The 26,960-nt window shown below is 44.2% G+C and overlaps 1 protein-coding gene across 1 annotated transcript; it reads left to right on the top strand.

The window, feature by feature from the left end:
- On the top strand, nucleotides 1-23,731 carry ETFDH (electron transfer flavoprotein dehydrogenase). Its single transcript, XM_066573586.1, has 13 exons — nucleotides 1-151; nucleotides 8,927-9,067; nucleotides 9,506-9,735; nucleotides 11,474-11,555; nucleotides 14,738-14,856; nucleotides 14,955-15,032; nucleotides 15,297-15,443; nucleotides 16,013-16,153; nucleotides 17,414-17,557; nucleotides 17,767-17,935; nucleotides 18,167-18,349; nucleotides 20,534-20,755; nucleotides 23,214-23,731. The coding sequence occupies exons 1-13, from the start codon at nucleotides 121-123 to the stop codon at nucleotides 23,375-23,377; spliced, it is 1,851 nt and encodes a 616-aa protein (XP_066429683.1). The 5' UTR covers nucleotides 1-120; the 3' UTR covers nucleotides 23,378-23,731.
- The last annotated feature ends 3,229 nt before the right edge of the window (nucleotides 23,732-26,960 follow it).

Genomic DNA, 26,960 nt, shown 5'->3' with positions numbered 1-26,960 from the left:
GACCCGTGCGCTGTCTGCGCGCAGGCGCAGTTGGGGATGTGTACGCAGCAGTGCGCAGTCCAGTTCAGATAGTAAACTGGGCGCCGCTGTCCCAGGACGGAGATCTACTGCTGCAGCGTCATGATGTCTGGCTGCAGGTATACAATGCAAGGTAAGCGGGGACTGACAGCTGTTACTAGTGCACCCCTCCCCCCAGCATGTGTCAGTAGCCTCTGCCTCCCAAGGCATGCTGGGAGTTGTAGTGTCAGTGGTGGTACTCTCTGTCCGTGTTATGTGCACTCTCTGTAGCCCTTGCTCGTTACCCCCGAGCTCAACAGTGTCTTGTGCCCAGGGGGCATGGAGTGTGACAGGCTGTGCCCTTGTCTATTCCTACCCTGGAATACAGGAGCTGCAGCTCAGTCCTGCCCCCAGTGGTCACACAGGGAATCTGGGGGAAAGGTCACCACACCTGACGTGTGTATGAAGCTTCCCACAGGTGTGGAGGATCCGTCCCCGCAGGCTTCCTTCGCCAGGTTAAGGCGCATTTTACATGGAACGATTATCATTCGGGTTCCCGTGATCCAGCGCGAATCTGGACGCTTACCGCTCAGTGTAAACGCACGCAGCGACCGACCGAACAACAATTTGTTTGCTTCTCGTTCGTCGTGCAGTTTCTGGATGTGGAATACCGAGCGATGGATCGGCCGCTTGTGAATGGAGGCGGGCGGACTGGAATGATCCCCGGGACCGCTCAGCCTCCATTCTCTATATAATCGTTACTGTGTATAAGCGCCCTTTGAGGCTGGGCTTAGTAAAAGAACCCGTCAGCGCCTTAGCCTGGGATCCAACGAGGAGCGTGGTGTAGAGCACAACCGCAAATCCTGCAGCTCCCGGTTCAAGGAATGCGAGGGCCATGTAGTTGCTGGAGAACCTGCCTTATTACTGGCCAACTGTCAAACATAGCAGGATGACAAGAGTCAGGAGGGTGCGGCCTGGCGGGACGCTCAGTACTGGCGTCACGGCTGTTATGTCCTTTCTTTGGTGTATCAATGTGCCGCTGTCCGTAGGGGAGCAGCAGCCTCAGAACTCCCATAGGGAACAATGTTATAAACTCCAGGGACTGGTTTTTCTCCTTCGGCTATAAGCACCCTGGCAACACAGCTTCTTGCTAGGACGCTCCTCGCACCACAAAACTACTGCACACATCAGGCCTTAGGCTCTGCCCCCGTCACATGGTCCTTACCTACCTGCCTCATGCAGACTGCCGGATCTTCCCTTCTGTATATAGGGAGAGAGCTGTCACTCTGCATGCTGCGGGTGGGCAGAGGTTGGCGCGGCCCGTCTCCGTGACTCGGAGCTCCAAGTCAAACTTCATGAATCTGGTGACAGAATCCCTTCATAGAAGCCCCATCACTTGTTGCAGAAACCTCCACAGCGTCACCTGCCCCGAGGGTCACATTCTCAACGTGTGGGTATATGCTTCAGAACTTTCACACCTTTAGATTCATGGTGGACTGTCTGCTGTGGATGTGCCTCGGGGTCTGTTCACACGGGACGCATTTACTGCAGTATTTCTGCGCATAAAATCTGCTTTTTAAATCTGCTAATGTTGCAGAATTGTTGCACGTATCGCAGGGTTATTTGTGTATTTTCACATTTAACATCTCTACCAAATCTGCGGTTACTGTTGTGGATTTACTGCAGATTTCAGCAATTTTCAGCGCCTCCGGTGCTATAATCGTCTTGCTGCAGATTGAAATTCTACATTTATATGTCACAGCGAATTTTTTTTTTCGCAGATTGGGAATGTCATTTAGAAATTCACTTTGCTTCTTCTGTAAATGCTGCGGATTTTCCTCGCGGACAGTCCATATGGAAAATCCACAGCAGGCTGCTGGAGCGTCCTCTGTGAGCAATCAGTTATCAGCTGTCCTCACACTCCATACGGCACTATGGCTTCTGTCTATCACGGAAGGAGTCACATTGTAACAATCCACCTGCACCCAATGAACTTCAGTGAATTACACTGTTGAGGTTTCCATTGATTTGACGCATATCCAGTTAACAGAAAAGTCAAATGCAGGTCTGACCACGGGCTGAAGGTGCTTTAGACAGAGCGATTATCGTTCAAAAAATTGTTCAAATGAGGAAACGTGGGCAATAATTGTTCAGTCTAAACGTGAGCGAATGACCATATTAGGCCACTGGTTCCGAAAATACCATCCATTTCTTTTTAGCACCTCTAGTTTTTGAGATCTTCCTGATGTCATTATCTATTTTTGTTCTATTTCCTTTATTTTCCCGGCAGCATTTACTTACTGTTAGTACTAGTGATAAGCGAGTATACTCGCTAAGGGCAATTGCTCGAGCGAGCATTGCCCTTAGCGAGTACCTGCCCGCTCGAGACAAAAGGTCCAGCGGCGGGCGGGGAGCTGCGGGGTAGAGCGGGGTGGAACGGAGGGGAGATCTCTCTCTCCCCCCCCCCCCCCCCCCCCTGCTCCCCCTGCTCACTGCCGCTACTCACCACTCCCCCGCGCCGGTACCCGAACCTTTTGTCTCGAGCGGGCAGGTACCCGAACCTTTTGTCTCGAGCGGGCAGGTACTCGCTAAGGGCAATGCTTGCTCAAGCAATTACCCTTAGCGAGGATACTCGCTCATCTCTAGTTTGTACATATGATACATATCGCCACCACCGCACATCACACTTGGGTTGATGAAACAATATATAAAGACATTGAAGAGAAATGGAATATGTTTCAGCTACAATTGTAGAACATTTCCTGCGATGAGCACGGAGAAGCTAAAAGCAGGTAAAGTCGATGGACTACAAATCCGAGAACTCATGAAAGACTGATGTTTCCAAGATTCAGTGGACTGAAGCGCGTGCACAGCCGTTGTTTTGTATGGCTGTAAAGTATTTACTTGGGAACTATAAGGCTGTGACCTATGGCAAACTTGTGGAGAGTATGCTGACTTCTGTTTCTGAACACCTGGGTGTAACATGAACATCAGATTGTATCACCTGCATTCATTCTGGGTGAATTTCCAGATTGTCTTGGTGTAAGGGCGCCCACCCACTGGCGATTTTTTTTTTTTCCTTTGCGTTTTGCGTTTTTTCTCAAGAGCAATTAGTTTTGAATGTACTCCTGTCCACTGGCGTTTTTTTTTTTCAGTCCGTTGCAATTTTTAACATAGGAACTGTCAGTTGCATATGTGTCCTTATTTTTCTCTTAATGCACCCATGAATGTCAATGTAAATTAACGGGAAAAGCCGCCAAAAACGCGCCAAAAACGCTGCGTTTTTCACGCACGAAAATCGCAAACGCCAGTGGGTAGGCGCCCTAAGTACGATTTCACCAGGAAATAAGGACCATGGAAGAACAGTACTTCGGACAATGAGATACGCATATTATGGCAGACTACTGATGTCCGTGGAAGAACAGTACTGCGGATGATGTGATACACATATGATGGCAGACTACTGTTGTCCGTGGAAGAACAGTACTGCGGACGATTGGATACGCATATGATGGCAGACTACTGGTGACCGTGGAAGAACAGTACTGCGGACGATGGGATACACATATGATGGTGGACTACTGATGACCGTGGAAGAACAGTACTGCGGACCATGGGATACACATATGATGACAGACTACTGGTGACTGTGGAAGAACAGTACTGCGGACCATGGGATACACATATGATGGCAGACTACTGGTGACCATGGAAGAACAGTACTGCGGACGATGGGATACACATATGATGGCGGACTACTGATGACCGTGGAAGAACAGTACTGCGGACGATGGGATACACATATGATGGCAGACTACTGATGACCGTGGAAGAACAGTACTGCGGACGATGGGATACACATATGATGGCGGACTACTGATGACCGTGGAAGAACAGTACTGCGGACGATGGGATACACATATGATGGCAGACTACTGATGACCGTGGAAGAACAGTACTGCGGACGATGGGATACACATATGATGGCGGACTACTGATGACCGTGGAAGAACAGTACTGCGGACGATGGGATACACATATGATGGCAGACTACTGATGACCGTGGAAGAACAGTACTGCGGACGATGGGATACACATATGATGGCGGACTACTGATGACCGTGGAAGAACAGTACTGCGGACCATGGGAAACACATATGATGGCAGACTACTGGTGACTGTGGAAGAACAGTACTGCGGACCATGGGATACACATATGATGGCAGACTACTGGTGACTGTGGAAGAACAGTACTGTGGACGATATGATGCACATATGATGGCGGACTACTGTAGACTGTGGAAGAACAGTACTGCGAACAAGGGGATACACCTATGATGGCAGACTACCGGTGACCATGGAAGAGCAGTACTGCTGACGATGGGATACACATATGATGGCAGACTACTGGTGACCATGGAAGAACAGTACTGCTGACGATGGGATACACATATGATGGCAGACTACTGGTGACCATGGAAGAACAGGACTGCTGACGATGGGATACACATATGATGGCAGACTACTGGTGACCGTGGAAGAACAGTAATGCGGATGATGGGATACACATATGATGGCCGACTACTGTTGACTGTGGAAGAACAGTAATGCAGATGATGGGATACACCTATAATGGCAGACTACTGTAGACTGTGGAAGAATAGTACTGCGGACCATGGGATACACATATGATGGCAGACTACTGGTGACCATGGAAGAACAGTACTGCAGATGATGGGATACGCATATGATGGCAGACTACTGTAGACTGTGGAAGAACAGTTCTGTCCCCGTCTCCATGGCGCCGACCAAAGCTGCCTTCTTCCTGGATTAGACGCACTTGCGCAGTCTGCCCTCTTCTGTCCGGCTCCGGCGTGCTCGCGCCACAGAGGTCTTCTGTGCATGCGCAGAAGACCTGTGATGCGCGAGCACGCCGGAGCGGCCCCTGCAGCACAAGCGCGTCTATTCCAGGGAGAAGGCGGCTTTGGTCGGTGCCATGGAGACGGGGACGCCAGCACCGGAGGGGTAAGTGTATAACTTCTGTATGGCCAATACTTAATGCACGATGTATATTACAAAGTGCATTAATATGGCCATACAGAAGTGCTGAACCCCACTTGCTGTTGCGGGACAACCCCTTTAATGATTTCTCATTTGAACGAGCCAACGATGTATCTGCCTGTCTAAACAGGCTAAATGAGCTAGCAGTGACATAATTTGTTCTTTCAAATGATAAATCTGCTCATCTAAAAGGGCCCGTAGAGGTTGTCTCATCTCGATAACCCTTTTATCCTTCATGGCTGGCACGGCATTAGACCGGTCCCAGCCATAAAGCCTCCCGCTGGTCACACGTGCCCCTTGCGGTGGTTGCAACAAGAGGAATGTAGCATTTGAAGTGTATGGCTGTCCATGTAATACGTAGATGGCTTGGATAAACTACAGCAAGTTGTGTTCTGGCTCAAAACACTTCTGCTCCTTACATGTCTGTTATTGGGTGGCAATAAAGCATGACTGGGTCCATGTTGACGTCTATGGGATCTGTCAGGTATTCTTTCTGCATGGAATAGCTTAGTTGACTATGATATCCTGACTGTTAAAAACAACTGAAAGTTTAGATCTCATATAACGAGAAAGTCCGCAGCAATAAAACGCCAATCTTGGATCATATACTGTATATAGCTTTCTGTTGTCTTTATTTTACGACGGCTAGTATAATTCTGAAGACTAGGGAGCTGCTGTGTCTTTTCACACACTTGTACCTACTATGACCTGCCTTCCCTTCTTTCTGAAGGCTGAGATGTGCTTTCTGCATTTACGATGTCTTAAGATTGACTTGTAACTTGACTTGGCTTCACATTGCCTTGAATATATTAAAGTAAACCTGCCATGTTGTACGTGCGGCACGTCACAGCGCAGGGGGAGCTGAGCCGATTGATACATAGTTTTGTTAGAAAAGATTCCGTATAACTTGCATCTCATTCATGTAAATCCCAGCTCTTTCTAAGCTTAGGAGGCCAGCGATTGGTAGTCTCCCCATATGTCTACATGCAATGCATTCAGAAAGGCTTTCTCTTCTTTTGACGTTTTGTTATATTGTGGCCTTGTGCAAATTAAAAAAAAAATTCTCTGGATTATCTTAGAAATGTTTCTACGCTTTGATTGTGGGAAATTTAATTTATGGGTCATAATTTTAAAACACACTCCTGTCTATAGTTCTCACAGCTCACAATGCATATCTGAGCCAAAAATAAGCCATGAGGTGGAACAAACTGCTTGTAGAGTTTAGAGATTGCATTGTGTGGAGGCACAGAAAAACATTTTGCTACGTTGAAAGTTCCTAAGAGCACAGTGCCCCCCCCCCCCCCCCCCCCCCCCCGCTGTGGAAAAGGTCTGAAGTGAGGAACCTGGAATTTTGGTAGCAGGGATAGAATGGAGAAGACTTTTTTTCTTTAGGAAGGTGCAGCCCACCAACGAAGTGTTCTACCCATAGGTTGAATGTGTGGAATCGGAGACAAGGAATAAAAAACAAAAAAAAAAAATCTTTTTTTGGAGGGGTGACTATGGTGCAACCTTTAGGCTGGGTTCACACAGGGTGGATTTGCCGCGGGATTTAGCCGCGGCAAATCCACCTGCGGCCGCTAATCTCGGGATTAGCCAGCCATGTGGACGAGATTTCTCAGAAATCTCGTCCACACGGGGTGGCCAATCCGCTGCGGTAAGTCAGGCTGGAACCATGGCTGCGGTTTCAGAATATGCAGCATGTCCACTCTTTTTTTCATTCCGCTGCGGCTTTTTCCGCGGCGGTTCTCCCGGCGGAAATCTCGCTGTTTTTGCTGCGGCCAAACCGCGAGATTTCCGCTGGAAATCCGCCCCGTGTGAACCCAGGCTTAGACAAAGATGACTGTTGTGTATTTGCCAAAAGAAGTATTAGTTTGTTAATAAAACGCGTTTTGGGGTATGTGAACCTCTTCCTCAGTACTTGCTGGGATACACGTCCCTGACGGCGTATATTAGAAAAGATTCTTTCAGCGCTGAATGCCTTAAAAATGAAATCCAAAAAACAAATAGCAGATTTTTTTCCCCACGAATCTCCCTGAAAATAAAAAAAAGTGAATAAAAGTTAAACCATACATTATATATACCCCAAAATGATGTAATTAAAAAATACAACTGGTCCTGCAAAAAAAAACAAGCCCTCATATGGCTATATTGATGGAAAAAATTAAGTTATGGCTCTAGGAATGCGATAATGGGGGAGGACAAATTAGTTGGTCATGAAGGTGCAAACAGTCTTCGTCACTAGGGGGTGAATGAAAACCTGATCCAGAGCGCAAGGGACCTCAGACTGGACAGAAGGTTCTTCTTCCAACAAGACAATGACCCCAAGCATATAGTCAAGACTACACAGCAGTGGCCTGGGGACAACTCTGTGAACCCACTTGAACATCTCTGGAGAGACCTGAAAATGGCTTCCACAGATGTTTCCCATCCAAGCTGACAGAGCTTGAGAGGATCTGCTGAGGAGAATGGCAGAAAATCCCCAAATCCTGATTTGTAAACCTTGTGCCATCATACCCAAGAAGACCGGAGGCTGTAATCGCTGCCAAAGGTGCTTCAACTAAGTAAAGAGTACAGGGTGTGAATACTTATGTCAATGCAAAATGTTAGTTTTTCATTTTTAAAACCCTTTTTAGAAAGATTTCTAACCTTCACTTTGTCATTACAGGGTACTGAGTGCAGGGCCACAACATAACACAATGTAATACAAGTGAAAGGTCTGAAGACTTTCCAGATGTAATGTACAAGGTGGCTGATGGAACCAATCACTGGACTCCTAAACTTGGAAAGAGCAGGGATTTACATGAATAAAATAAAGCTATTCTGACTGTTTTGATCAGTTCATCTGCTCCTCACAGCTGTCTCTTTGTGGTGATGGAAGAATAAAACCATATTTTTATTGCATCTTTATATGCTGCCGGTCCACTTCCTATGGAGTCGAAGGTTTGAGGCTCCCTGACTGGCGATTGCATATGGTGGCCTGACCCAGAGTGGGATGATATTAGTGCTGCTGATGCAATTTGTATGCGTTAGCCAGAGACCAGACACATCCAGGCCCTCCTTATCAGGCAGGGATTACAATGACTTCCGATAGTGTGATTTATTTCCATTAGCGTCAGGGGCTCTACATGTGGTGACACAAGACCTGACTGTACCCCACGTCACGGTCTGATGCCTGTTTTATAAGCTCTCTACAACTGGCCTGTCCTAGTTTTACCATGATGGGATGTCCATCAATATAGTTATGTTAGAGTTTTCTGTTCTATTTCATCTTTTTTATGCATTTCAAAAGGATTATTCTATAATGCTGTAAAGACGCTGAAGGGAAACAGTCATCACTTTTTAACACTTTGTTTGCTATACCTGAAGAGTGAGCATTTATACATTTCCGGCGCAGTATGTAAATTCTGCAGGTCGGACCCTCTATTTCCTAGAGGTTTTTCCCATAAATGTTATGATGTACTAGCTGTCATCCACGGAACGCTGCAGATCTCGCACATACTCCGGGAGTTCGCTGACCGACACGCATGGAGATCACATGTCCCTTTCCTTGGCTCCCCTACTTATAAACGCTGGTTCTGCAGGTACACTTTTATGAAGAGCCATATCAAATGAAGTTTTGGAAACACATCTAGGTCATCCTTCTATAGCTGTGCTTGGTTTAATGGGGTAAAAAGTGATGACGGGTTCCCTTGAGATTGTTCCTATTTGCAGTAGTGGTTGTAGTGACATTATACTCCATGAGCGGCAGGCAGGTGCCACGTTACGCTAGGAGTGTGCACTGTCACTAAAGGCCAAAACTGGCGCCATCCTCAAGGGGTTAATAATAGAGTATTTTTTAAGTGATTGTTCTTTTCTTGTGTCTTTGCAGCACATCAGTGCTTACGGAACTTGAAATCACTTAAGACTTGTGTGCCAACATTCTGCATCAAGAGATGGTCATCGGCTACTGTGCCACAGATCACCACCCATTATACCATCCACCCCCGTGACAAGGACAAGAGATGGGAAGGTATTTCTCCTACGCTGCTGTAGTGGCATTGTGAAATCCTACAGAAGGATCTTGTTTCTAGATCAATGCAGCCCAATCTGCTAGATCACTTTTGACAATCCCCAGTTGCGGATGTGGCCATATATCCGTATGTCCATTGCTATCTTGTGGTGCTTTGAACAGACATTTGGGGTAGACGGAGGGTCTTGTGTAAGCTGAACCCTACAACAAGCTGATCAATTTTTGGGAAGGGAGCTGCTTGGTGTCTCGTAATTTCAAAAAGAAGCATCACATAATCCTGAATGAAAAAGACTTTATCCATGTGTCAGGGTAAATTTTGGAAGAAGGTTCCTACATGTACTTCTAGTTTCATTGTTCCTTAATATTAGTTTGCTTTAGATGCTTAATAAGATTGTAAATTATAACAAAGTCCGTTCTAATGACTTTTTGTCCTATCAGGTGTCAGCATGGAGAGGTTTGCAGAGGAGGCCGATGTGGTGGTAGTTGGTGGGGGTCCTGCGGGTCTCTCTGCCGCCATACGGTTAAAGCAGCTTGCAGCGGAGAGTGGTAAGGAGCTGCGAGTTTGCTTAGTGGAAAAGGCAGCCCAGATCGGGGCTCACACACTCTCTGGGGCCTGTGTGGAGTCAAGAGCCCTGGACGAACTGTTCCCGGACTGGAAGGAACGAGGGGTATGTACCCATACATATATCTTGTGCTATTGACCATTGACTTGGAGTTAAGCAAAGTACAACACTTCTATAAACTGTGAGAAACTACCTGCTGGACACTTGCAGGGAAATGAGGTTTTGCACAGAGATACACATTCTTGCTGCTGTTATGCTTTAGGTAGATTGAATCCCTGTCTGTATGGATCTTTTGCTGATATGAATACAGTTGTGGGAATGGATTCTGTATCAAAAGCAGTACTCTTGGGTAATATTAGAATTTATACTGCTGTGATAGTGCAAATCGTTTGTGGTATATAATTAATAAAGTGGCTCTATTAGAATTACATTGCTCTTACAATGCACATTATCTGCCACAATCAATTTTTTTTTTATTTTCCTACTGTAAAATCTTTCTATAGTTACAAATATAGTTTACGCCCAATTCTGCGCATGCGTTTCCTTGTTTAATAATTCTGGCAGATTTAAGGCCCATTTACATGCAAAGATCTTTTAATTTGCATAACGTGTTAATGGCCATAAACACTTTATCTTCATTTGCATGTAAAAGGATCTCCAGGAGCTGTTTGCAGAGCCCAGCGTGTCATTAATCACAAGCCCAGCTGTGTACACAGCTGCATTGTTCTCTTCTTTGCTGTAGGCAGATTACAATGTTATTTGCCGACAGCCATGGAGATAATAGTGTGCGGTCTATTGAGAGAGACTTTTAAGTTCACCTTTTAATCATCGTTCAAGCGAAAACTGTACAATGCCTGTATTTACATGGAATCATTCGCTCATTTACAATCGTTTAAATGAATTTTGAGCGATAATCCTTACGTGTAAATGGGCCTTTAGAGTGTGCCTTCATTTGAATACAAATTCACTGATCGTGGCGACAATTAAATTGGATATATTCACTGATGAAAAAAGGTAGATAAAACGGAAACTTAGGAACGTTTAAGAATAGAGCACACAAGGTGTGTGTGTGTGTATAATGTATGTCCTATATATATATGGTGAAGGAAACACAAAGGCGTTCCACCTCTATTGCCCCAGTAGAAGCTGGGGGAAATAAAGGGAACTGGTGAGTATGGTTGAGACCTGCTACACCCACAAGATGGACAAATGGTGAGCGTAAATACAGAAATCAAGACTCTTATGGGTACACCCAACGCATTTCTACCCTATTGGGTTTCATCAGGGGTATCCTATAAATAATTCAAGAACTGGTAATGATCTGCATTAGCAGTAGACCGTGAATAATGCTGAAAGGGGCAACAAACTTGGAGTATAAAGGTCGAAAGCTCCCCAAATAACAGCTGACAGACTTATTATAGTCTAGGGTGCAATTAAAGAATGGCCTTGCATACAGAGCTACAGCCATTTGAGTACAACCATGTTGTGGTCTATTAGCATCTGCGTTGTGGCTTCTATTTATAATGGAAGCTGCGAGGCTTTACGGGATCCACCATGCCGTTTGTCATTTTGATGGTAAGAGTAGCACCGCATGCTGCACTGTCGGAGGTGATGGAACGGTCAGTGAAGGCTCCAGAGCCCTCCTAGTGTGACCTGAGCCTTCAGTAACTTACACGTACCAATATTTGTTGGTGATGGCTTTCACTGACCGTGTTTCATAGTGTTATTTAGGTATAGCTTACTACCATGGTTGTGGATGTTTAAAATGGATGATGGATTGGCAGCTTAATAGTCTTTGGTCTTGATTTTATAAAGTCCATTGAATACCGCCTTGCTCTTCCAGGCCCCGCTGCATACCAAGGTGACTGGAGATAAGTTTGGAATCCTGACAAAAAAATATAGGATCCCAGTGCCCATACTCCCCGGTAAGTACTTGGTCCCTGTGATCTCCTGTTACACTGAAGAGAATTGTTCAGAATCGCGCTAGATCGTGGGAATCTGAACAAAGTAAACGCTTGCAAAATCTGAACGGCGAACAATAATTAGTTTGTCCGTTTTCTGCAGGCATAAAAATCAAACTCTGATCAGCCGGTGTAACTGAGCCGGTGTTCATCTATGACTGATGCCGGTTTACTCTGAATGAAGACATGCAGCCGGAGTATCTCTGGCGCGCTCCGCCTCCATTCGCTGAGCGATCCTTGCTCTGACGACTGTCGGGTAGTGACATTCCTGACAAGGACCCTTACAGGACACATATTGTTTTCATGACCATATTTCATATTTCACAATTGCCTATGCCACAACTTGAGGAAAAGCAAGTCTTGTAGATGTATAGGCGTACAAAGGCCATTGTGGTTTTTATTTTTGCGTAGTGTGAAAATTCAAATGCGAGTGCAGATAACTGGAATATAGTCCCCATAATAAGTGACTTTGGGTGCATTTTGGTGTGGATTTTTCCGCTCAGATCGGCTATCTACGTAAGGCCGCTATTTAAAGGGGGTTTTCTTGGTAACAGCATATTAAGGGAAAGTGTAATGCATTCTCTGCATTACTTACATGTGGCTGATGTCTCTCATTCAGAGATCTGCCGTTCTCCTTCTGGTCACATGATGGCGGTGACTGCCGAAGGCCACTGGTCATCCTGGGCAACAACCACCTTTGCCCTACATCACGATGTTGTGCATGCCACTGGTGATTGGCGTGTTACAGCATTAGGTGCCCGGAAGTCCCGCCTCTCTGGCCTGTCTATAATCCTATGCTCTTATAATTATAGCAGCGCAAGCGTTATCCGACCCTCAGCCAGAGCCACGGTACAGCCGCAGTTGGGCTTGTGAGTAGGAGTTTTGGCTGCGCTGTGGGAGGAGGGTCTGCAAGGAAAAAAAATGCTACCAGTGATCAGACCCACCCCCTTTCCATCAACCTTAAAGGAGAATAGATGGAGGCAGTAACCCAACAGTTGGGTGACTATGCAGAATGACCCTTTTCAGTGCAGCAGCCCTATGTAAGTAATGCCAACAGTGCATTACAGTCGATGCTAAACATTTTACCTGGAAAACCATTTTTACTTTGTCTAATCAGTTTGTTTTCCCCGTATCAGCTCTGCCGATAAAGGGGACAGCTAAATATGCTCTCCATTGTGTAAACCAATACCAAATATCTCCCAATATCTCAGCATCCATAATCCATATGAATGAAGAGTAGGGCTGTAACTGCAGGCACAACACCATTTTCTCTTGGTTCCTGTTTCCACTGGTTGATTTAAGCTGTATTTTGTTTCTTTGGACACATAACTAGGTAGTATCATGTCTTTAAAATACTAATGAATATTAGCTGTATTTGCCCTTTTGTATTAGAAAAATTAAAGCATTTCTAAGCTTTTGACTATTTGACCCTTTTGAGCAATTACTGGTTCTTTACATCATCTCTAGAACAATATACTACTTTAGGCCTCCCTCACACAGGTGTTTGCAGAAATGCAGCGTTTTTCAGTGCTGCGTTTTGCTGCTGATTCAGCCCGGTTTCAGCAGCGCTGGTATGTGTTATGCCAGCGTTTGGGCTGCGTTTTCAGCACAGCTGGAAACGCAGCCAAGGATACTGCAAAAAAAGAATCCATACTCACCTGGCAGGTGCTGTCAGGGACTCTCCGGACCTCCGTGCAGGCTGCCGGAAACTTGTCAAGCCAGTAGAGGATCTTTTGCCAACGACTGAAATTAGAAATCCCCACCTCCAGCAAGAGATTGCTCTGATTGGCTGAGCAATGTTGTGTGACAGCCCACTTAGCCAATCATAGCCACCACTGGATGCTCCAATCACATCCATTCATTAGAGCATCCAGCGCTGGCTGTGATTGGCTGAGCAGCTCTCAGCCAATCAGAGCAAACTCTTGCTAGAGGCCGGGTTTCTAATCTCCGTCGCTAGCAGAAGATCCTCTGCTGGCTTGACAAGTGCCCGGCAGCCTACACAGAGATCCGGAGAGTCCCTGACAGCACCTACCAGGTGAGTATGGATTTTTTTTTTCCCCTCAAGTAGTGTAGCTAGGGTGTTTAGCACTGCCCAAAACGCAGCACCAAGTCGTGATGCGTTTTCGGCAGCGCTGAAACCTCTGCCCATTCATTTCAATGGGCGACGTAGGGCCGAAAACGACCAAAGATAGAACATGAATTGCTGTCAAACAGTACGTTTTGACGCTTTTGTGAGCAGCCCCATTGAAATGAATGAGACAGCGTTTAGCGCTGCGCTAAAAAAGGCGGCGCTAAACACTGTTAAAAAAATGTCTGAGTGAGGGAAGTTTGTTTTGTTTTGTTTTTTTTACAAAAGGTAGGTAAGGTTTCCACTAGCTGTCCAGTAGTTTGTTACTTTATTGAGGTTAATGGCTATGTATACCTTCACACTTTGATTTAAAAAAAAAAAAGGGGGGGGTTTTGGAAATGAAGACTTTGTCTTTATAAAAAAAATTGATTGTGTGGTTTCTATGCTTGTATTGCTCTCCCAGGCACTGCAGGCTGGAGGATTGAAATTTTAGCAAATTCTGTCAGAGTAAACCGACTGACTTCTCTACTAGCCTGCTGCCCTGTTGTGAACATGCATTCACGGTCTGTCCCTTGAGCTTTTACACAGGGCTGGATGACCGTGCCCGGGGATGGTGGAGGAGAGCAGTGAAAGTTACTATTACAGAAGGCTGTAATTCACTCCAGGTGAATTTATGCTCTTACTAACGGTCAGTGGAACAGCCAGATGATACTTAAAGACAGAATGAGATGGATGGAGAGATGCTGTGTAGTATTGAGTGAGCGTGGTTATGCTACACAGCCTTTGACAGAAAATCTGAAGGGGGAGCTGAACTTATGCTCATTCATGAGAGAGATGAGCTGATCAGTGTTGAAAAAGCCCCACAGCTAGAAACATGAATGTAGGAGAGCCTGCAAACCAAGTATGAGTTTTTCTACATGCATCAGAAGGAAAACTAAATGCAAAAAGATGCACAAAGATTTAGCCTTTAAAAACTGAGTATGACCTGAAAACACTTTTTTACCATTGAGAAAGAGGACCCATTTGTGCAATGGAAAATTGTACCATTGCTTTGATGATCTTTGCTTTGCACATTTAGGACTTCCAATGAATAATCATGGCAACTATATCATAAGGCTTGGACATTTCGTCAGCTGGCTTGGTGAGCAGGCAGAGGCTCTTGGTGTTGAAATCTACCCTGGATACGCAGCAGCAGAGGTAAGTTACTTTTTTTCCTCAGCTTTAACCTATATCTTAATGGTTCTTTCTATATAGTGATAGACTTTTATACCTAATGTACAATATTATATTTTCAGGTACTTTTCCATGAAGATGGCAGTGTTAAAGGCATAGCTACAAATGATGTTGGCATTCAAAAAGATGGCTCCCCGAAGGTAACATTGAAAAAAATATATATCGTGACACAAGCTTCTTCTATCACTGAAACACTGGATAAATCTTGGTCAAATTTAATTGATGATCACTATGTTCCTGACCAGAAAATATGGTTGTGTGTTCTATTTTTTTATTGGCCACATATGACCATCTAAGCATGTAATAATGTTGAGAGGAATCTTTTTGCCCAGATTGTTTGACTATATTCTGCCCTTTGGTACAAAGCAATGACTTCACTTGTTACTTTTGCTTTATTCCTATAGACCACATTTGAGCGGGGCCTGGAACTGCATGCCAAGGTGACCATCTTTGGAGAGGGTTGCCATGGGCATCTTGCCAAACAGTTGTACAAGACTTTTCATCTTAGAGAGAACATCGAACCACAAACCTATGGCATTGGACTGAAGGAGGTAAAGATGAGTGGTATCTTCTACTTTTTATTGGCTCTAGAAAGGTGTATTTATTGCTTACCTTTTGGTAAAATGTTTTTTTTAGCTCTAGGTATATGCATCATAGTATATTGAAAACCTTATTTTAAATCCTATATTTGAAGATTTGGAAATCCTGTATCTTGTCAATGTACTCCTTAGTACTGTACAGAGATTGTCATCACTTACTCAGTCTCTGTCCTCAGAGTGGCTCATAATCCAAATTTCGTATTTTGGATACACATTATGGGCAATTAATCTATCAGTTTGTGTTTTGAGTGTGGGAGGTAACCAGAGAAAAGACAGAGAGAACCTACAGAGTCCATGCAGATCTTCTCCTTGGTCAGATTCAACCACAGTGCTACAAGCTAACTTGTATCTTATACTGTTCTGTGAAGGGGAAGCCTACTTTGTAATATAGAAAGCAATGGTGTTCACAGATGTAGGTTGTCTTTTCTGTCTAATTGCAATAATGATTCATTGCTCATTGGATTGTGTCAGTGGAGTTAGCTACATGGATTACATAAATGTTACTTTTTTTTTCCGCCCAGTTATGGCTCATTGATGAGAAGAAGTGGCAGCCCGGTCTTGTAGAACACACTGTGGGTTGGCCTTTGGATATTCACACCTATGGTGGATCATTCTTGTATCACCTCAATGAGGGAGAACCACTTGTAGCTCTTGGATTTGTGGTAAGTGTAAGCAAGATACAAAAAAGGCTTAATGTAGGGAAAAGGCTTGGTCGGAGTTGACATGTCACTAAATTGACTACTATGATCTAGAGCAGGGTTCCCCAACTCCAGTCCTCACAGACCTCCAACAGGTCATGTTTTCAGGATTTCCTCAGTATTGCACAGGTGATGTAATTATTGTTGGGGCCTCAGACATTGCCACAGGTGTTCTTACTATAGAATATCCTGAAAACAAGACCTGTTGAGGACTGGAGTTGGGGACCCCTGGTTTAGAGCAAGGTGTAAAATTCATTTTCACCAAGGGCCATTTCAGCATTATGGTTGTCTTCAAAAGGTCATTTATAATAAGGGCTCATACTCACAGGTGTATTTGCGCTCCATATTTTTTGGGGGTGGTTTTTTGTGCATAAAATGGACCGCTTAACCCCCATTGATTTGCATTGTGATTTTCAGACATGCGATTTACCCATGTGTATTTTACTAGAGCGAAAACAAATCACAGCATGTCCTATTTTGATCCGTAGTATGGACCAAAGTTAGCCATTAAGTCAATAGAATCGCGTAAATATGCAGTGAGTATGCATAATACTTGGGTATTCACTGCATATTTATGCATGAAGACAGGAGAAATCTGTGGGACCTTCTTGCATGTTTCACATGCGCAAAAAACAAAAACCATTGAATATATCCAAAAAACGCCACAAAACCATACAAATACGTTGTGAATATGCACTGTTTCAGTCTGTGAAAATTCTGTATATTACTTGAAGCAAAACTCCATATGACCGTGTGAGCCCTAAATATAATTACCCCTTAATATGGTTATGGAGCTCTATGTACTATGATGGCAGTTCTGCCCTTCTGCCTCTTTAACATTCAGCTTCCTACTTTGGAGGGTGGCTGGGTAGGGCTGTCAGAGCTGTGCCACAACTGGTGCATTGTTGAACCCAGTGGTGTGGGGGGTGGGGGGTGTCATAGTTCAGAATTTAAGATGGCACCTGCGCTTCCTGTTCTGGCGCCACCTCCTCTGCCAAGTGCTGGCCGTGTCCTACAGGGAAAGTGGATGGCCGGTCCTTCTGTGTCCAGACCTCATCGCAGGTCTCCTAAAATCACATGGCTGGCCGGATTCGGCATTGAGTTTGACATGTAGCTTAGAGAAATCACCGAAAATTATCCTCACTCCATTTATAAAAAAAGACTCTCTGTAGATGTCCAAACTAGTGCATAGATTCTTTTGGCTATGAACTTGTTGTATTGCAGGTTGGTTTAGATTATCAAAACCCATACTTGAACCCATTCAGGGAGTTCCAAAGGTGGAAACATCACCCGACTGTGAGCCCTACTCTGGAAGGTGGAACCCGAATTGCCTATGGAGCACGTGCTCTTAATGAAGGTGGCCTCCAGGTAGTATACCTCTTTATACTGATATTGCATTATGCTGCTATGTTATATACTGTAGCTGTATCCTATAAAGTAAGAACTTTGTCCACAGTTCTTTGTGCTTCTCGAAGAACTGAATTTAAAATGTTCTTTGATACTGACATTCTCTGAATTTCTATAACATAAGGAAGCTTCTTTCTTCTCCCGTTATAAAACTTTTACTTTGTTTCCAGTCCTTGCCAAAGCTCACCTTCCCTGGAGGTGTGCTGGTTGGTTGCAGCCCTGGCTTCTTGAATGTTCCAAAGATTAAAGGGACTCACACAGCAATGAAAAGTGGGATGCTGGCAGCAGAATCAATCTTTAAGCAGCTTACTGATGAAAACCTCCAGTCAAGTACTCAAGGTATCTAGTACATTTTATTGCCGCATCAACAGTTTGCTACAAATTGTGCATGGGTTAGAAATGATTTCATGAATGCATTTTTCCAACCTGCAGCTCTTTTTGTTTCCAAACTTCAGTCAATGATGATCCTATGAAAATACAGTTTTTTTACAGAATCTGTGTAATCAAGCCATATAGTGTCAATGCATGTGTGTTTGTTTGGTTTTTATTGTTTTTGTATTGGGTTTCTAGGGCTCAATGTCACAGAGTATGAAGAAAACCTAAAGAAATCATGGGTTTGGAAAGAACTTTATAGTGTAAGGAACATTAGACCTTCCTGCCATTCCTTCCTGGGATTGTACGGTGGAATGATCTACACTGGTGTTTTCTACTGGATATTAAGGGGAATGGAACCTTGGACTTTAAAGCATAAAGGTACTTGTGTAAAAACTGAATAATTGACTATTAACCAGTGCACATAGCAAGGGATTAATCGGACTGTAGTAACTTAGTTTATATAACAAATCTTTTAACCCCTTAGTGACGGCCGTATCTAAATTCTACGTCCTGCTGTTGCAGGACATGTATGGAGGGAGATAGCGCCGCTATATCCCTCCATACAGCGCGGGCGTCAGCTGTTTTACAGCTGACACCCGCAGGCAATAGCCGCGATCGGCCACCCAAAAAATCGCGGCTATTAACCCTTTAAATGCCGCTGTCAATTCTGACAGCATTTAAATCCCCCGAACGATGTCCTGTACACCCCCCCCCCCCCCCCCTCCATGAGATCGGGGGAGCTGTGCAGGTGTCATGGCAGCCGGGGGCCTTTAGATAGGCCCAAGGGCTGCCTTAGCAGACTGCCTATCAAGCCATCCCCGTGGGGTGGCTTGATAGACTGCCTGTGAAAAAGCAGTATGACGTAATGCTATAGCATTACGTCATACTGCAGGAGCGATCAAAGCATCGCTGGTTGTAGCATCGCTGGTTGTAGCATCGCTGGTTGTAGTCCCCCCTGGGGACTGAAAGAAAGTGTAAAAAAAAAAAAAAAAAAAAAGAACAAAGTTTTAGTCATTATTAAAAAAAAAAGCCATATTTGCAATAAAAAATCTAAATAATAAACCAAAAATACGTGTTTGGTATCGAAGTCCGATCTATCAAAGTAATGTATTTTTTACCCCGCACGGTGAACGTGGTAAAAAAAATAAAGCTCCGTCACTAAGGGGTTAATCCAGTTTTTTCCAGTTATCGGTCATACAAGTGTATGCTGTATATTTCCTGCCCACGTGTGATCATGTGTATATATTAAATACGTCTTTAGATTTGTTCCATTAATGCCTGAGGAAGGACCCTGTGAGGTGTGTATTTTTGTTAGCCATTAAAAGGGATCATATCTACAAGATTACTTCGTTTCTCTCACTGAGAACAATTACATTCTGTATATACAGAAATGTTATTATAAGGTAGCTGGCTAGTCTCTACTCTTCTCCTTGACTCAGAATATAACCGACTTGACAACTTACCTTTATGTATTTCATTAAAGGGGAACTCTTGATCATGTTGTCCAAACTGCAGACATCGTGCGTAATGGAGCAGAAGGAGCTGAGCAGATTGATATGTAGTTTTGTGGGAAAGGATGAAATCAAGGAGAGCTGCGCCAGCCACTATGCAATGTCCAATTATAAAGATGGGTGCAGCCCTCAGGAACTCTTTCAAGAATCCATATAGATAAAGTTATAAACTTTATTTTACTCCATAGTTAAAACATGTGACGTTTCGACACAATAACTGTCTTTGTCACTGGCCACTATACAATGGGCACTGCCTGGAAAACCCCTTTAACATCATTTATGCTGCACAGTGTAACATTTCTAACACAAAAAAACTGGCAGAACTTTTTTTTCTACATTTCTCCACAGAAGCTAATAAAAGTTAATCAATTAGTTATATTTACACCAAAGTGGGAGGCCATTAAAGAAAAAAAAACAAGCTCACACAGAGCTGAGCCATTGGAAAAATAAAAATGTTTGACTCTTGGAATGTGACAGTAAAGATATACAAAAAGAATTATGCTTGGTCCTTGCAGTCCAAGCATTTTAGAAATAAACCTGGGTCAGGAAGGAAATCGTTTCGCCTTAAGGAGGGCACCTAGAAGGTGAGTGAGAAGACTTATAGGGCCATCCATGCTCCTCTAAGAAATATGCAAATTGGAAGTTGGAACAGTACCTCTGGGAAATATGCAAATGTGGAAGATAGAACAATACCTCTGCAGCGCCACCTTATTGGAAGGCAGCATTCCTGTAAGTCAATGTCAGACTCTTTATACAATCACATACCTACTAGATTCTTAGGAAGAAACTATATCCTTTCTGACCCACATCATGGGCCTCTCACTAGCCAAACCAGAAACCTACTGCACACTGATGTGGGACAAACACCCCGAAACAGCTGTCTGTGTATGGTGATTCTGGCTTTCAGTTCCCAATCAAGGAAATAAACCGCTTATAGGCGAGTGCATTGTTTTGGGGTTTTGAACACCATTTAAATAGGATTCCTGAGATGGGAATACCCTTTTTAACACATGGAATGCACTTTTCTATACAAATGTATTTTTTCCTACAGGTTTGGATAGTAGCCAGCTGAAACCAGCCAAGGATTGCACACCTATTGAGTACCCTAAACCTGATGGCAAGATAAGTTTTGATCTCCTTTCATCAGTGGCTCTAAGCGGTACCAATCATGAGCATGACCAGCCAGCACATCTAACGTTACGGGATGACTCCATACCTGTTAACAAGAACCTTGCTATATATGATGGCCCAGAGCAAAGATTCTGCCCAGCAGGTGAGTGGCAGCAGAGTGGTAAGTCTATTATAGACAGTGATGCAGTGGGGGTACACAATAGTGTCATAACATTGACTTTTTACATGGGTAAAAAAAATATTTAATTTGGCACAACACACTGTATAATAGACATATAGCTCTGCCTTATGGGCGCTTGCACTTATATGTCAGCATATTGGTAAAAGGTGAAAGTGATATGTTTGATGCAGTCATTGCAAGTTCTTTATCCATGACCCTTTATGCATATTTAAATTGTTCTCAAGTAAAACTTTCAATGATGAAACTGCCAATGAGTGCACTTGGACTGTAGCTAAACTTCCCAGAATTTTACCGGGAGATAACATGGATGATTCTGTTCCTATACCTGCTTTTGACCCAAATCACTAAGGCCTCATGTCCATGGGGAAAATCGGTCCCGCCGCGGATTCTTCATGCAGAATCCCGCAGCAGGTCCCTCCTTTCCCGCGGACATGAGGCTAAAAAGATTTACTTACCTGTCTGGACGCTGCGGATCTTCCCTCAGTTGCGGCCGGATCTTTTTTCTTCGGGCCGGCAGATGTGTTCGGCACGCCGGCAGCTTGCTGCACCCCCTTTTTTTTTTTAAAACTCCTCTCCCCCGCCGGAAAGCAGGAATTCAGCTGCGTGTGTGCCGCGGATCCGGACGGCTTCCATAGAAGCCTGCAGGAGACCCGCACTAAAATGGAGCATGCTGCGGGTGATTTCCCGCACACGCAATCCGCGCCTCAAGGGAAAATGACATCCGCAGGTATTTACCTACCTGCGGGTGTCCAATGCATCCCTACGGGCCGCGGATCACGCGTGCGGGACACCCGCTGCGGATTTGTCCCTGTTGACATGAGGCCTTAGGCCGGGCTCGCGTAACCTTATGGTATAACGTTGGGTTAAAATCGCTGTTTATCGGCAGGTGGAGCTTCATATCACCACGTTTATGATTGCATACAATAACGTGTCTTACGCACGCCGCCATGCACTGGCTTCCTGGTTTCTTCTTTTATTTATTTATTTTTTTAGCTCTCCTTCCATCATCTCTTGGCATTGTTATGTGAAAACGCAGCACACACGCGATGGAATTGTGTATGTGCTGCGTTTTGTCACGCACCCATAGAGAACAATTGGGCTCTATCATGCGTAAAATAGAAAACGCTGTGTTCTTTTTTTACGCACGGATTCTACACAATGAATATACGCAAGAGTGAATGGATCAATGAAAATCAATGTATCTTCATTGCCTCCATTCACTGCATAATACACAATTAAATTGCGCTCATGTGAGCCCAGCCTTAGTAGATTTTCTACTCCATATGGTGGCCATTGCTGCTAATGAAAATTAAATGTCATGATAAATGCTAGTGGAAAAGAAGCAGCCTCTGTTTTTTGTTTTTCTTTCTTGTGGAACATTGACAGCTAATTAAACAATTCAGGATCCTGCCAATCAAATCTGTAAATGAGAAATTGGGGGAGGGTGAGTCTTAACTGCAGTCAACTCTGAATAGGGCCCAATGTCCACGGTTGGATCTGATTTGCGGAATCCGTGTGGAAGATCTGCAAATCAAGCCGTCCATAGAGCTACATGGGCGTCCACAAATAAAATAAAGCACGTGGATTTGATTTGCAGACCTTTTTGGTATGGAAAATAAAATTGCAACATGCTTCATTTCACTGCAAATCCCGCATGGACAGCTTCCATTGAAGTCAATGGAAGCCATCCAATCCGCGCCCAATTGTGGGTGGGCCGCGGGAAAGCAGAAGTTTAAAAAAAGAAAAAAAACCTCTATTATGCATGTGCCCCGGTCGGCGCTTCAGCACGCATATGCTGTGAAGAAAATGACCCACACAGGTATCTCAGTATCCTCGCCCACAGGCAGGGTCGGATAACGCTGCGGGCTCCCGCAAATTGAGCAGCGGATTCTGCGCTTGTCAGCAGGCGATCCGCTACTCAATGTGCCCATTAATGCGTGTGGAGATTCCTCTCTCTGTGCACACCAGCAGATTTTATTTGCGTCCACTCTGCGCCGAAATAAAGTTGCAGCATGCTCTATCTTTAGAGCGGATACGCAGGATGGCTTCCACTGAAGTCAATGGATGCCAGCACTTCTGCAGTGAGCATTGCAGAAGTGTTGCGGATCCACGTCATCGTCTAGGTGACCGCGCGGCATCCTCTGTACTGCCCGGGGGTACATCAGCATACAGAAAGACCACTTCTACCAGGTCCACTGAGACGCAGGCACAGGAGGATTCGTCCAGGATTTCCCACACAATCCGTGCGTGCCCGTGTGCATGAGGCCTTATTGTTATTTTATTGAAAACTGTCTTTATTTAGTATTTGCACTGTTCTGTTTGTTTGTGCAGTGTACACTTCTTAATAATTGTTCAGCTTGTACTTTTCAGACTGACATGTATATGTTACACAAATATTAACCCTTGTTCTCATTTTCAGGTGTTTATGAATTTATTCCTCTGGAAACGGGTGAAGGGTCACGGTTACAAATCAATGCTCAGAATTGTGTGCACTGTAAGACCTGTGATATTAAAGATCCAAGTCAGAATATCAACTGGGTTGTGCCAGAAGGGGGAGGCGGACCTGCCTACAATGGGCTGTGAGCCGGCGTGGAGAGCAGTACTTTCTTCTTCAGTGACTGTTACCGACCTCTGGCATCAGAATGGGTCTGGAAAACTAATTATCAGGTTTATTGGAATGTGAGACCAGGGCGGTGGAGTCCCACGGTTGCTTGTGGGACTACACTAACACTAATTGTGATTGGGCAGGTGATTAATGCCCTTGAAAATGGTTTATTGTGCCAGTGCATTGCCTTACTTTATCTGGTCAAATTGAAAAGTACCGTGAGGCCCGCTCCACATCGGCTATGGACAATGCCTTAATTTTGCATCTAATGTACAAGTAAAGCTTTGTATGGTCCATGTTTTATGTGAAGAAAATAAGACCTTTTTACAGAACTCATTTGCTTTTTGCTGTGTTTTTACCGTCGGATATGTTCGAGAGAGGCGGTCCCACATCAAGAAAACTACAGCTAGTTCGGTCATTACAGCTGAGGTCCCAAAACTTTTGTACCTTGGGAGCCACATCCAACTCGAAGAAATGTAAATAAAAGGAAAAAAAATGGAGGCGAGACATGGTAAACGTGGAGAAACAAGAAATTGTCAATTTGCAAACAACTGCTGCTTAAAATTGGTCACGAGTATCATGCCATCGGAAGTGGCATAGTTTGGTAGTTAGGATATGTCTGAAGGCCCATTTAGACGCAATTATTGCTCAAAATGCGCTGAAAAGCCATCTTTTGAGCGATAATCGTTGTGTGTAAATGTGCCCATCTTTCAGTTTTCTGCCGAACGACGGATCTCAGTTTGACTTGAAATCTGTCGTTCAGCAGAACAGCTGATAAGCAGGACCGCACAATGTGCTCTGCCCAAGGACCGCTTATAACAGCTGCTTGCGTTGTCTCAGCTGTCAGCCCCTCCGGCAGAACAAAGCGGATTTATTCAGAGAACAGCGGGTGATCCTCTGAATAAATTCAGCTCCTGATAGCTCACAGGCTACTTATTGGTACTAATAGTCATCGGATAACATCACGGCATCCCCCCAAAGAACCCATACTTGCCTCCAGATTTGGTGCGTAGCTCCCGCATGACACTGCTGGCGCAGTACAGCGCAATGCGCTGGCAGTGTCGCATGACACGATGGGCGGGGCGCGTATTCACACTACAGCTGTGCTACAGCGCAAGTATAGCATGACTGGCAGCTTCCATTGACTACAATGGAAGCCATCCATGTGTATTCCCGCGGCAAATGGGACATGCCATGGGTAATTTCACGTAGTGGAATTCCGCAGCTTGTACATTGAGCTATTCGGTTCAATAGAACCTAATAGCTGTGGTGAAATGTGGCAGAAATCCGTCCGTGGGCATTAGTCCTTAATAGTTTATGCAAAATGATTGCTCAAAAGCCATCTTTTGAGCGATCATCTTTGAGTCTAAACGCACTTTAACCTATTAAGGACCAGACACTGTAAATTTACGGCGGCTGGTCCTGGGCTTAAAGCACCACCGATAGTAAAATTACGGCGGCGCTTTAAGTCTCCTGCTCTGCATTCAGTCAGAGGCAGAAACGGGTTAGTAACAGCTGATAACCAGGAGAAGAAGGCAGGAGCGGTTTTTAACCCTTCCTGCCTTCTGCTCCCCCGAGTGCACAGTGCTCAATGAGCACTGTGTAGTGAAAGTACAGTGTAACTTTCACATCAGGAGTCGGGGGCGTTATGTGACCGCCTGGGTTCCCTGCTACAGCAGAGTTGGAGGGTCACACTAGACCCTGGCCAGCTCTGCCGGTGACCTGTGTCTCTCCAGGGGTTGTTTCGCCCTGTAACTGGGGCTCTTATGGATGCCCGAGCTACAGTGGGAAAGTGTCAAATGAAGAAAAAAAAAAAATGTCCCTCAGAGGTCTTATATGACGTCATGGGGGACACAGATAGTAAAAAACATAATTACATAAATAAGTAAAACAAAATAACAGAATAAAATGGCAATATATACACAAGAAGGAAAATAACACAAAGCCGACGCCAACAAAAACCGTCACCGTATGCGCCCTGTAAACCAAAACCATACATACTATAAATTAAAATGTCTGAAATAAAGAGGAACCCGTTCCCATACTTAATTTTAGCATAAATATACTAAATTTAAAAAAAAACTATAAATGTTAAACAAAATCATTATTTTTTAGCATTTTACCCCCAATAAAACTAAAAAACTGAAAGTCAGTGAAAAAGATATTAAAAAAATAGCCCTATGTGTCACGGAAAAAAAACACAGCAAAAATAATTTTGATAGCTAAAGGAATAGAAGGAGCTAAGGAGCTGAAGGAGATAGAATGCCTGTCAGAACACAGTATAATATAATGCTATAGTTTTACATCATACTGCAGGAGCGATCAAACCATCAGAAGTTCTTGTTCCCTATGGGGACAAAAAGTGTGAAAATCAGTTAAAAAATTAATTTAAAAAAGGCACTTTAATTAAAAAAAAAATTTTTTAAAAATCTACATTTAAAAAAACCATTTTGATCTATCTAAGCAGTGCATTACTTGCCCTGCATGATGCTAAAAATTATCACCAGAATTACTTTTTTTTTGGTCACCCCATTTCCAAGAAGAAAAAAAGTAAGAAAAAGCAATCAAAAAGTCATATGTACTCCAAAATATTACCAATAGAAACTACAGGATGTCCCGCAGAAAATGAGCCCTCCCACAGCTGTGTCGACGGAAAAATAAAATTATGACTGTCAGAAGATGTTTTAAATGTGGTACAGCAAAAATAAAACTACATAAACTTGGTATTGTAGTAATCGTACTGACCCATAGAATAAAGTTACGTTGGGCCCGAGTCCTTAAGGGGTTAAAAGGAATCTGTCACCTACTTTTAGCCTAAGCTAAACATATGGGCTGAAAGTAAGTGGCCTGTTGAGTACGGGGTTGTAAGTGTTTATACTTGCCTTCCCCCGTTGTTCCCCTGGTGTAAGCGCTGAAGGCCTCCACTCAGTGCATTGAGCTGCGTTGCTAATTAGTTCACCGATTATAGAATGAGAACGGGTGGACCACTGGGTACACTGCTCAATGCATTCGGCAGCGCCTTTCAGCACTCACAGCGGAGGAATGATAGGAGAGGTAAGTACAGGGTGGAGCTCGGTAATTTGCTAATTTGGGAGGGAAAGAAAAAAATAATGAACTTGTAAAAACTTTATTTTATATTTTATTTACATTGAACAGTAGTGGAATTTACAAATTATTTGGTTTTAAATATTGTATCTGGCAAATGTTGACCTTCGCTACGAACATCGAACGAGTTAGAGCAGCAGTATTGCAATCTCCGAAACGCTCTGCTCGGAAGCAAGCACTTGCTCTTGGCATTTCAAGACGTTCTCTCCACCGGATTCTTCATAGTGAACTGAATTTTCACCCGTATAAAATGTGCGTGGTCCAACAATTGTCAGCACGGGATTATGTTACACGACGAACATCTGTATTGCAACCGTCCCAACACCCTGGAAGACCTAAGGAACAATATTGACGCTGAGATTGCCAGAATACCAGTCGACATGCTTCAAAGAGTGCATGAGAACTTCAGAAAACGTATGCAGCAGTGTGTGGATAGCGAAGGTCAACATTTGCCAG

This window comes from Eleutherodactylus coqui, chromosome 7 (assembly GCF_035609145.1).
Source record: "Eleutherodactylus coqui strain aEleCoq1 chromosome 7, aEleCoq1.hap1, whole genome shotgun sequence".
Taxonomy (NCBI): Eukaryota; Metazoa; Chordata; class Amphibia; order Anura; family Eleutherodactylidae; genus Eleutherodactylus; species Eleutherodactylus coqui.
The sequence above is the reverse complement of the archived record's forward strand: the minus strand, read 5'-3'. Positions and strand labels throughout refer to the sequence as shown.

Coding starts and splice junctions, on each gene's coding strand:
- ETFDH (XM_066573586.1), top strand. CDS start 121: ATGATGTCTGGCTGCAGGTATACAATGCAAG. Junction 15,033..15,296: donor AAAAAGATGGCTCCCCGAAG/GTAACATTGAAA, acceptor TTATTCCTATAG/ACCACATTTGAGCGGGGCCT. Junction 20,756..23,213: donor GCAAAGATTCTGCCCAGCAG/GTGAGTGGCAGC, acceptor TCTCATTTTCAG/GTGTTTATGAATTTATTCCT.